At 39.4% G+C, this 12,172-nt stretch overlaps 1 protein-coding gene across 1 annotated transcript in view; it reads right to left on the bottom strand.

The window, feature by feature from the left end:
- Positions 1-5,755: 5,755 nt before the first annotated feature.
- CD96 (CD96 molecule) overlaps positions 5,756-12,172 on the bottom strand; it is a 69,482-nt gene continuing 63,065 nt past the window's right edge. The window contains exons 12-13 of the mRNA XM_081815728.1: positions 9,258-9,381; positions 5,756-6,704 (exon numbers count right to left, since the gene is read on the bottom strand). Of these exons, the coding sequence (XP_081671854.1) occupies positions 6,596-6,704; positions 9,258-9,381 (233 nt within the window). The 3' untranslated portion in view covers positions 5,756-6,595. The remainder of the gene's footprint in view (positions 6,705-9,257; positions 9,382-12,172) is intronic.

A 12,172-nucleotide genomic window follows, 5' to 3' on the forward strand; every position in this document is an offset into this window, starting at 1 on the left:
GAAGAAATGATGTCTTAGTGAAGTTTTAATTTGCATTTCTTTTAATATCAATGCCTGAATTTTTTTCAAGTGTTTAAGAGTCCGTTTTATATCTTTTTTTTGTCAATGATTGGTTCATATCTTTGGCCCATTTTTAAAGCTTATTTATCCTCAATATTTGTTAAGTTCTTTATCAGTCTTTATCTGTAATATATGTTGTGAATATTTTCACCTAGTTTATCATTTGCCTTTGACTTTGCTATTTTGTCATGCAAACTGCTTTTTATTTTTAGTAGTCAAATGTATCTATCATTGCTTTCATTGTATCTGGACACATACATTTGTTTCTTTTTTTAAAGATTTTACCTACTTATTTGTGTGTGTGCAAGAGAGAAAGAGACAGAGAGAGAGAACACAAGCAGGGGGAGCAGCAGGCAGAGGGAGAAGCAGGTTCCCCACCCAGCAAGGACCCTGAGATCATGACCTGAGCCAAAGGCAGATGCTTAACCGACTGAACCACCCAGGTGTCCCTGGACATGTATTTGTAAAGTTACATTTGTAGTAATAGTTACAGTATGTATGTACTATGACTATAGTATATATTATAGCACATGTATATGTGTATATGTACCATAGTATATGTATATATATAACTAGTTATAATATCTATACACAATAGTGTATATGTATGTACATATATAGAGATATATATAAATATAAATATGCACACACATATTATGTGTAAACATATAGTTAAATAAATATACCATTTTCTCAAGAGTTTTTGTCAGGAATGGGCAATGGATTTTGCCAAAGGCCTCTTAAGCATCTTCATCTTTTAAGATTAATTGTATGCTTTTCCTCCGAAGCCCTATTTATATGGTAAATTATATTATGAGATTTTCTGTTATTGAACCCTTCTCTCATTCTTGGTACACATAATTTTTAGGTAAGTTTTTCAAGTCCCATTACTATGTCTCAGTGCCTTTGTCTCTACTGACCTTGTCTCCCTGAAACCTTTTGAAAATATTACACTCTGTCTCTGAAATGATACCCTCTTCTTTGTTTCTCTTCCTTGCACATACTTTTATTTTCCTATGTGTTTATTTGTTTAAATGTCTGTCTCTCCCATTAAACTCTACACTCACTGAGGGTATGGAGGGTGTGGTTCTTATTTTTTAGATCAGTTTCTTGAGTGTGGAATGCATAAACCCTAAATGGCTATCCAAAAGAGGTACTCAGGAGCAGTGCTTGTCATACTTTTCTATTAACTAGCCACAGAAATTAAAATCAATTCCTATTAAAATTATGCCAGATTCAGATCTATTAGGCATCAAAGCATTCCCTTTGCATCAGTGCAACAGCTTTATGTATAAGAAAAATCCGATGCAACTCAATTATCTGTAAGAGTGGAATTATGCTGATCCACAAACTAGTGCAAAAATGGTTCTACCATAGATGGAATTCTCCAATCCCTTTTCCTCTTCCCATTCACCATGAACAGATATTTATGCCTTAATGAAAGAAAGTGCAGGATAGAGAGGCTAAGTCTTGTACATGGTTCCCAGGTTATCAGGTTCACCACCAAATCTCTCCTCACAATTCATGTAACTGTTATTTCATCCCCTCCACTCTGCCTTTCCAGCACTTTTGAGTATTTTCTGGTGACAGCTAAATGACATTATTACTGTAACCAGTTTTATTTGTCGGTAGGACTTCTTTGGATAGTAAATGGGGAGTTTCTGACAGAACTCAGGGCAAATGTGCACATGTTCCTGGCATTTACCAAGGGTTGCTGGATGCAGCCCATTCCATGTTCTCTCTCTCTCTTTTTTCTTTTAAAGATTATTTATTTATTTGAGAGAGAGAGCATGCACAAGCAGGGGGAGCAGCAGAGGGAGAGAAGCAGGCTCCCCGCAGAGCAGGGAGCCCGATGCGGGACTCCATCCCAGGACCCTGGGATCACGACCTGAGCCAAAGGCAGACGCTTAACTTACTGAGCCACCCAGGTGCCCCCATGTTCTCATCTTTACGTTGCGATCTTGGGTATGTTACTCTTCTCCTTTATTTTCCTCAGTGTGCCACCATATAATCAATCTCACAGAGCCTTTGAGCAGACATGAGGAGTCTGAGTGAGCAGACCAGGCAAAGAATGTAACAGAAGTTAGAAAACTACAGAGATGCCTGTTGGGGAGAAAAATTGTATTCAGTCATTTCAAAAGTGTTCTCTGGCCCTGATCTTACCTAAGGTCATAGTCTCCTGCTCTCTTTGGTCATGCCTTCCTGGCTGCAGCATGCTGCCTTGTTAGTAATCACAGAATCCTAGAAAAGAAGTCCCTTTGCAGAAGCTGGGAAATAAAATGTCCTGCTCTTATCGTCTCATCTTGTGTTTCTCCTTGGAACGTCAGCCCATTTCTGCCAGTTAATATCTTTTTCTCCCATGGGGGAACTTTCACTCACCATTTCAGCTGTCTCCGCTGGACACTCAAGCTTTGTCTGGTCAACACAGCCATGATTGCTGTTATCAAAAACTCAGGCTCTGTACGTCAGCCCTCAGAGAACAAAGTTTCTGTATTTCTGCACATTCAATCTTCAAGTTCAAGCCAAAGCCAACTCTCCTAAATCAGTGTGCCAAGAGGGCTGCCTTCAAGAACCTCTTGCTTGCTCAGAGCTTCTGAGACAATGCTCTTTCATTATCTCTGGCCTTGGTCAGATTCTCTAAACTTCTTTTGGCTTCTGATCTTGATTATTCTTTTTTCTTTTCTTAGTCATTTTTTTTTTTTCACACTTCCTTGGCTATTCTACCTTCAGGGGTCAATTATTTCTACTTTTCTTTGTTTTCTGTCAACAATTTTTAGGCATTAAAAAAATCAATATTTACTTAAATGTACACAAAACATCTCTTGTCTCCCATCCAAGTACTAACCAGGTCCGACCCTGCTTAGCTTCCGAGATCAGACGAGATCGGGCACGTTCAGGGTGGTACGGCCATAGACAACATCTCTTGTCTATAGTAAGAGGAGACACCAAAACAATTAAATATTATGATATAATGGAGATTTATCACACCACGGACTGGAAATCAGAGATGGATTTCCATCATTTTGGCTCTTTCACGTCTGATTATGTGATGTTGGGCAACTCATATTTACATAGTATCTTAACTCCCTTTTTGTAATAGGACCTCTAATGCCCATCCTGGCAAAATGTTAATGTTTTAAAGACCTATAATGCAAAGTGAATTTGGTCAAGCCAACCATATGTTCTTCAGTTAAAACAAAACTTCTGCTGAATCAAAAAAAAAGTGACTATTTTTGACAAAGGCACATTTTATCTCTCATTCTGGGCACTTGCATTTGATCCAAAATATGCCTACCCCTGGACTTAACTGTATAGTTATTGCTATTGCTGCAACAATGCTGTAGAACAGTTACACAATTTCAGCAGCGTACAATAATATTTAATTCATGCACCTCTGAGGCAGGCCAGAGTTGGTTGGTCTAGACTGGGCTTGGCTTGGGTGGTTCTGCTTTGCTCTATGGGTCTCTCATCTTCTTGGAGCTGGCAGGCTAGCCTGAAAATGTTCTTCTCATGGTAATGGCAGAGAACCAGAGTGAGTCCAATCATACAAGCACCTTTCAAGCCTTGGCTTAGTCATGCCCATGATATTCCATTGTCCAAAACAAATCACATGGCCAAGCCCAAAGTCAAGGGGTGCTCATGGTGAAGGTGGATAAGAGGATGTTTCTGAACAATAATGTCATCTAACACACTGTGCTTTGGAAATAAGTGATGAAAATGCTTACACATGGCTTCTTCTCAGTAAAAACGAGGGCGGTGATGAAGACATCCAGAAACCTCCATGATTGGAGTCTAGTGTTGCTATTTCTTATGTGGGACAGAACTACATCCACCTCTCGGGAGAGGAGTTGCTGGTTTAAGATAGGTTCTATGGACTTACTTACACACAATTTTGAGGTGCAGGGGAAATGGTCATTTTAGTCAAATGAGGGAGATCAAAATCACAGCACTGACTGAAAAGCAGATTTGGGAAAAATTCCCTCTGAACCACTGCATGAATATCCCTCCACGGGTAAGCAGCTGTTCCCTGTATTCACATTAGAGATGACTTTGCAAATGCTGACCAGAACTTATTTTTAAGACAAAACTGGGTCACTTCAAAGAGGAGCTGATATAAAAACACCATGATGTCAAAGGATAGACTGAAAAATCACATGGACTTGTGTTATACTGTAAAACTGTCCATCCCTTTACTGAAACCATCTCAACATCCTCCAACTCTGCTACTGTTACCCTAATACCTCTACTTGTATTCATGTCTCCTAATGAAGCAGTAAAATAAAGCCACAATGACCTGAACACAAATTACTGATGATTAAGTTGTATTAAATAAAAATAACTACATATGAAGCAACAGTCATATATATATGAAGTTAATCTTATTTATTTCTTGAGAATTAATGAGGAATCGAGGGTAATTAAGGCAGACAAACATTATTTTTCCATTCATTGGGCTGTATTAGTTATCTATTACTATTGTAACATATTATACCTAAAGACAGTGGTGCTAAATAATAAGTATTTGTTATCCCACACAGTGTCTGTGGGTCAGGAATTCAGAAGAGGTTAGCTGAGTGGTTCTGGCTCTCATGAGGTCCCAGTCAAAAGATCAACTGAGGTTGCAGTTAAGTAAAGACTTGAGTGGAGACTGGAGGACATGCTTCCAAGATGGCTCGCTCATATGGCTGGCTAGTTGATACTTGTTGTTAGCAAGAGGCTTCAGTTCCTTGACAGGTGGCCCTCCAAATAGGGCTGCTTGAGTGTCCTCACATCATGGCAAAGAGATTCTTCCAGAGAGAGTGATCAAAGAGAGATCAAGGCAGAAGCTACCATGTATCTTGTGACCTAGCCTTAGAAGTCACACTCTGGTGACTTCTGCATATCTTATCGGTTATACTGGGCCTGCAACTGGTACTCACAAGACTGTACAAGTGCATGGCCCTGGATTTGAATATCTCCTTAAATTTTATACCCTAGGTGTCTTCCTTGCCTTACCCTAGTCCTGGCCAGCTATATATAAGTCAGTTGCATTCACTATCAGAGGGGACTATCTAAGAGGCAAGAATCATGACGGACACATTAGAGGCTGGTCACCACAAGAAATAAGTACCTAACCGAGATTCTGATTAATGAGAAGGGACCTCCACTGGTTTCAGCAGTTCTCAACTTTGGCTGAACTCTCGAATCACCTGGAAGTGCTGATGCCTGGGCCTCACTCCACAGGGATTCTGATTTCATTGTTCTGGACTGGGACAGTCCTGATGTTCAAAAAAACTCAAAAAAACTCTCCAAGTTATTCACACATGTGGTCAGGGATAAGTACACTGCAAATGAATAAATGTTCCTTTTGAGACTAAAGTCGGTACAGCATTTGCCTGTCATATCTGGCAGCAACATCTGTTGCTCCTTCCTCGGGCAGGGGTGTTTGGGTGGTTTAGAGGAACAAGGAGCATCAGTAATTTATTCACTTAGGAACTCTCGTTGAATACAGAACAGGTTTGGCTAGCTAGGTTTTGTCTCTATTACCTATACATTCTGTTTGAACTATTTTTGTAAAAGATTGGTAGGAGCAGGATTAATTCATCAATGCTAGAATGATTTGAGCCTGTATTTATTTCAAGACAGATAAAAACATGCAGATTGGATGAACAGGAGAGTGCCCAGATGAAAAAGAGAATAATAGGAATTACAGGAGTTGGATTGGGGCTAGGTTGCCTGTTTATTCATGTAACAGTTTGGTAATAGTTTGATGTACCCATGCGCACACTCACACACACTCACACACACACAGAGGTAAAGCTGAGGATGAGACCACTCTTAGTTCATGTCATTTAGAGGCCAATGAAATGTTACCTATGTCTACTAGGCTACTTGGTTGTTGGCTAGTTTTTTCCCTTTGACCCCTCCTCATTCCATGGGGCAGGATGCTGGGCAGAACATGGTGGGAGGAAGGGGGACTGGGACTGGTGTCTTGTGCAAGGTATTAGGATTTTCTCTAGTGAAAATAAGCAAAATATTTTCAGTACAAAGACTACCTGCACTTATTTGGAACTCCTGCTAGAACTTTCACATTTTCTTCTTTTTGTAATTTTCCTAGGGAATGCAACAAACCTCAGAGATGATCATACTTTTGGCAAATAGTTTAGAATGTTGGCAGATACCCAAATAGAAGAGGATCTGGCATGGACATATGCTTGAAACCACTGTCGTCACCTCAGTCAGAGAACTAAAGTGAAAAATAAAAACACTGCAAGTACTTTTTAATAACAGCAGCCTAATTTGCACTTTCTACATAAGCGAGAACATTCCTACAGATCGCATTGGGTATGAGCATGACTTCGCCTCTCATTCTTGCTCAATTTCAGGCACGTGCAGATGAAAGAGGCTGAGTTGCTGGGAGAACAGGTCATTCACTTCTGACATCCATTTCAGCTGCAGTACAGGCTTGGCTAGAGGGCAATTATATTAATAAAGCACAATATCCACCTTCTCACAGGATTCTAGCAGAATTCTGTACGGCAAAGTCTCAAGGGTGCTAGAGTGTCTCCATCTCATGACAAGGCAGATCACTTCCAATGGACTCTTGAATGCAAGTGTACTTGATGGGAGGTGGAGGTGGCTTGAAAGGCGGGGGTCTTTCCATGCTAGGAACAAAACATTGCTCTTTCAATGCTAAGAATGTGAGGCGGTGATTCAAGGAAACAGGAAAGTAGGAAAAAGAGAAAGAGACATGCCCACCAGTCCCCTCAGAATTTTTCTGTCTGCTTATTAGCTGTGTTATGATAATATCATTAATTAATATTTATATGGTATTTTATGGTTTGCAAAGCATTTTTATCATAACATTATTTAATTTGTATCTAGAGATTGGACATTATTGTCACCATTCTATAGATAATACTGAGGCTCAGAGGTCTTCAGCAACTTGCCAAAGAGAACCAGACCAGCAATTCTGGTCTTTTAACCAGAACCCATATTCTCCATGGAAACTGCCTCCTAATAGAAGAAGTGTTCCTCTTATGTGGGTTAAAACACTCCTCCAGAGACAAAATTTTTAAATTCTGGGACTAAAGACTGAAGGTTTTCAAATAATCCCTTTGCCAACTTTACCCCCAGCCTTCACCCACACATTTACTGTATACTGTGAGGATAGGGTTGAGGTGGGAAGAAAAGCTCTTCTAGATCCTTGAATTGGTTGATACTGGATGGTTAATGCAGGAATCCCTTACATTTGAATCAGCGAACAGTCTTAAAATCATCTTTATATGAAGTACTGTTAGCACAACTAATCTCTTTGTCTGAAATGCATCAGGCATACATGTGAGTTTGGGATTTAGCTGTACGAATATTCCAGCTCTCTTGATATCAAGACGCCAGAAATTCATCTGTGAGCAGATTTCTGTCCTTGACTCAAACATCTCCACCCCTTGTTGGTAAATCCATAGCACCTTAATTTCTCCAGAGAGATAGAGATGGACATGGACATGGAGAAGGACACACACACACACACACACACACACAGATTCTCATCTCTATATAACACAAACATTTGAATACAGAATAAAAAAAATCCATTCAAAATTTCAGATTCCCATTTTCTCATTTTAATAAAAATATCTAATGCCTATTACCTGTTTTTTTCTGATGCCTCGATGCAGACAATATATTTCAACAGGTAGATAAAATTGTCAGAAATTTGTACTTCTGTTTTTTCAGGGAAATTATGAAGTCCTCCAGGTCATATGGTAGCCGAAGTGTAGTCCTTGGACGAGAGTCCAGCATTTCAGACTACCGCTTTAGCGTGTGTTTTTTCTTTTTTTAAGATTTTATTTATTTGACAGAGAGAGCACAAGCAGAGGGAGAGAGAGGGAGAAGCAGGCTCCCTGCTGAGCAATGAGCCCAATGTGGGACTCGATCCCAGGACCCTGGGAACATGATCTGGGCCGAAGGCAGCCGCTTAACCGACTGAGCCCCCCAGGCGTCCCTAGCGTTTTGTTTTTCACCATGAACACTCACTGCACAGTGGTTATAGAGTCTTCGAGGACAGTCTAAGTCGAAGGTACTGCACAGTGGTCACTGGCATCTTAGAGAGCAGCAGCAGAAGGAGTGGAAGAGTAGCTCTGTATGCTGTAGGGGTCTCCTCCAGTCATGGTCTACTCTGGATCCAAAATAGCCAAGTCAGAAAAGCGAGGCTTAATCTGACAAGTCATTTCAGATTGCGGAGTGGAGGGAAAAGAATTTTGGAATATATTTCAATAAGACAAAGGAGGGGTAACCCACTGTTGACTTTCTTTTGCCCTGGGGGAAAAAGGAAAAGCCTGGTAAAAGCCCATTCTGCTGAAAAGCAGCTGGAGTTTCTTTCTTTCTTTCTTTCTTTCTTTTTTTTTTAAAGATTTTATTTATTTATTTGAGAGAGAGAATGAGATCAGAGGGAGAAGCAGACTCCCTGCTGAGCAGGGAGCCCGATGTGGGACTCGATCCCAGGACTCCAGGATCATGACCGAAGGCAGTCGCTTAACCAACTGAGCCACCCAGGCGCCCAGCAGCTGGAGTTACTTAAAATTACCTTTCTCACTCCATTTCACACTTGAGAATCTGGGCCCAGATGGGCCCAGGCAGTTCAGAGATGCATGAACATGAAAAAGTAAGGAAGATTAAAAGAAAAATCAATTTTAGGGTTTGAGGTGAGGCAAGGCTCAGTTCTCATTTCATGCTCACTGACTTGTTCTATCTGACGAATGTCAGAGACTGAACAGGCAGAGGGGGACACTGAGTCAGAGGTTGCGCAACTCATCCCAGCTGGGTGGTGCTGGGCAAGCTGTGGAGCTTCTCTGAGCTTCTCTGAGCACCCTTTCCTCAGTTCTTTTTTTTTTTTTTTTTAAAGATTTTATTTATTTATTTGAGACAGAATGAGAGAGGGAGAGAGAGAGCACGTGAGAGGGGGGAGGGTCAGAGGGAGAAGCAGACTCCCCGCCGAGCAGGGAGCCCGATGCGGGACTTGATCCAGGGACTCCAGGATCATGACCTGAGCCGAAGGCAGTCAGTCGCTTAACCAGCTGAGCCACCCAGGCGCCCCACCCTTTCCTCAGTTCTATATGAGAACTCTGTATAGGAGTGATATTTAAAGTGCTGAGTGAATGTGTTGTACTGAAAAAGTGTCTCTGTTCCTGCAGATTCAGGAACAGAATTATACTCACATTTCCTTCTGGTATTGACACCATTTTCTCACTCCAAGACCAAACAATGCTATGCAGAAAGAGAGCAAAGCTGCTACAATCACCGGCCAGGACATTCCATCTTTAGGTTTATTGGCCACAATACCTGCAAAGGGCATAAAGAGGGATGAACTTTAATGCCAAACTTTGGCAATTAGAAAGCACGATGAATTGAACTCTCTCTCTTACCCGTTTTCTCCACGGGCCATCACGGACCACAGTCATGCTCTGGGATCATATCTATGCCTTGTTCTCACTTCTGTTTTTGCATGTCTGCAGTTACTTTTTATGTGAATGTCTTTCTTGTTAGAATGTTCCAGAATGAATTTTTTTTTTTCTTTCATTTTCCCAAGGTCCTGGACAATCCCTGGCACATGATGGCCAATGAAATGTCATTTGTAAGAATGAATAAATAAAAGGAGTAAGCTCTAAATCTGTATTCCAGATTTACTCCAGTAAAGGAAACTTTATGTGAAATAATGGCCTAGCTTTGATTCTCTTATTCTTTAAGAAGCCATTAAATGCTTTATGGAATATTAGTGTATTAGGAGGAGGAAGAAAGAGTAAAAAGCATTATAACACTATAACATTCCAGTGCCCTGAAAATCCCAAACTGAAAAGTCCTGGCTACTACGTATCAAGTTGTAGTGCTCAAAAGATCATCATCCAAGACTTTTCATTTGGATGTCATTCGAGGAATGATATCCAGAATAGAGATTTTCTAATCCTTTCTACCACCTCCCGTTTTTTCTTTCTTTCCCCTTTTACACATTTCAGCAATAGAAAGGAGAGAAGTGACAAAAGGGGTAAAACTGAAACCAGTTATTTTGCTCTTTCTATGGTCTGCAAAGGGAGGAAGTCAAAAGTAAAGGGCTGGGAGAAATTATATTGGTGGGTGATAAATGGACTGATTTTTCTTACCCCTTCTGATTATATCCACACTCAATTCATTCATTCATTTCTAGCATTTGTACACCAAGTCAAACTGTGTGAATCAAAGACTTTCAATTATTGTTGATTTTAGACCAGAGGCCATGTAAATATCATATTCTGGACTGTTTTACCTTTTTTCTAACATGAAGGAAGAATTAAGAAAATTCTCTTAGGAAATAAGGTTGTCAAATTCTACTGCAGGGAATAAAAGGGAATGTTTATAATTACATAGTTACTTAATATTTTCCTTTTTAAAAGGACTGACTTCAGATGCCAGCTATCCATATTAGAGGCAATAACTTTTAATAATTAATTATGTATCTCACTGGACTCTTCTATGCATATATAAACATATATATGTATCATGAATATACATCTTTTTTTCCTAGAAATGAGGGCAATACATATTGTTCTGTCCCTTGCGTCTTTCTTTTTTAAAAAATGCTCTTGGAATACTTTCCACGAAAGTGCAAAGAGATTTACCTTCTTTGATTAAATCAGTGGATAGTTCCCCAATGCATAGATGTATCATGGTTTATTTAATTGGTCTCTTAATGTTCGAGGGTTAAATTGTTTCAGGCTTTTGTTATTTCTAACAACACCCCAGTGAAATTCCTTATACATTATGGATAGATCTTTAGCTCTTCAGATTATTTAGGTCATTTGGGCAAAAAGTCCATTTTGAATCAGAATTATCTGGATTGATTTTCTAGATTGTGAACTGTTTGTAGGTGGAGACTGGGTTTTTATTTTCTTTTATTGCCTCATATTTATTACAGTGCTTTTTATAAAGCAAAGTCTCAAAATCCATAGGCCAAAAAAAGTGGATTGAAAATATTAGTTACCAAATCTTTTCGATATTTAGCATAGGTTGGACCACAGCAATATGATGTTGTTATGTTTATAACACATATCCAGACACTTGGGGTCTTTCTGATGCTCACCCAACATCAGCCTAGTCTAAGCAGATGCTGAGTACTCTGGAAGCCCACGTAGTCCTATAATACATACCCATATGCTATGTTGTATGTGCAGGTGACTAGTTCACACTAGTTCATGGTAGTAGTGGAACTGTGAAAGACTAGAGTATCATGATCATAAAAGAAACAATCATACAGATGGTCAACCCAAGCTACACAAAGTACTGTTTCAGTCAAGTCAAAATTTACTAGGCTCTATACACTGATAACATGGTGGGATATAACATTTTAGCCCTCAAGTTTCAGAGAAGTAAAAGAACAAAAGGTTTTAAATGGGTTTTACATCAATGCTTAAAATTTTTCTCCCTACCACATATAGAAAATGAGACCACTGACTTCAGGAATATCCTAGTGAAGAAGCAGAGCTCCAATCTTGTCCCTTCTCTGAACTAGGCAGTTTTTTAAGGCACCAATATCTGAAAAGCATTGGTAGAACCTTAGTTTGTTTTATTGGCATGTTGTATGCAGCATGATGCTCCAAAGATCTGAGGACTAGATGACCTTCGATATAGAATAAGCTGAGTATTCAAGTGGAGTGTTCACCAGTCAAGAGAACACCCCCTGAAGTCAAAGAGTTGATTATGTCTCTGAACTTACAATCAAGACCTGGGATGGGAGGGTCTTGACCTCTTATGATATAAAACAAGAAATTATATTCAGTATTGACAAAATTTTATTAGTTTAATTATGGAAATACTCTTTGTTCCAACAATCTTTCTTGTCTCAGATATATTTTCATAGGATAGAATGTTTCTCACTACTTTTCACCTGGCTAATTTTTATTCATTTTTCAGATTTTAACTTAAGTAGATCTTAGAGGCTCCTTTCCTGTTGCCAGTTAAAATTAGATCTTTCTGTTACATTCTGACAATCCCTTATACTATATCATAGTATCTGTCACAAATAAATTTAATTATATGATTACTTACTTATGTATATTATCTTCAATAGATTATAATCTTCAGAAGGCCTGTGTTTTCAAGG

The sequence above is a fragment of the Leptonychotes weddellii genome, chromosome 1, assembly GCF_054177405.1.
Source record: "Leptonychotes weddellii isolate Sample4059 chromosome 1, ASM5417740v2, whole genome shotgun sequence".
Classification (NCBI taxonomy): domain Eukaryota; kingdom Metazoa; phylum Chordata; class Mammalia; order Carnivora; family Phocidae; genus Leptonychotes; species Leptonychotes weddellii.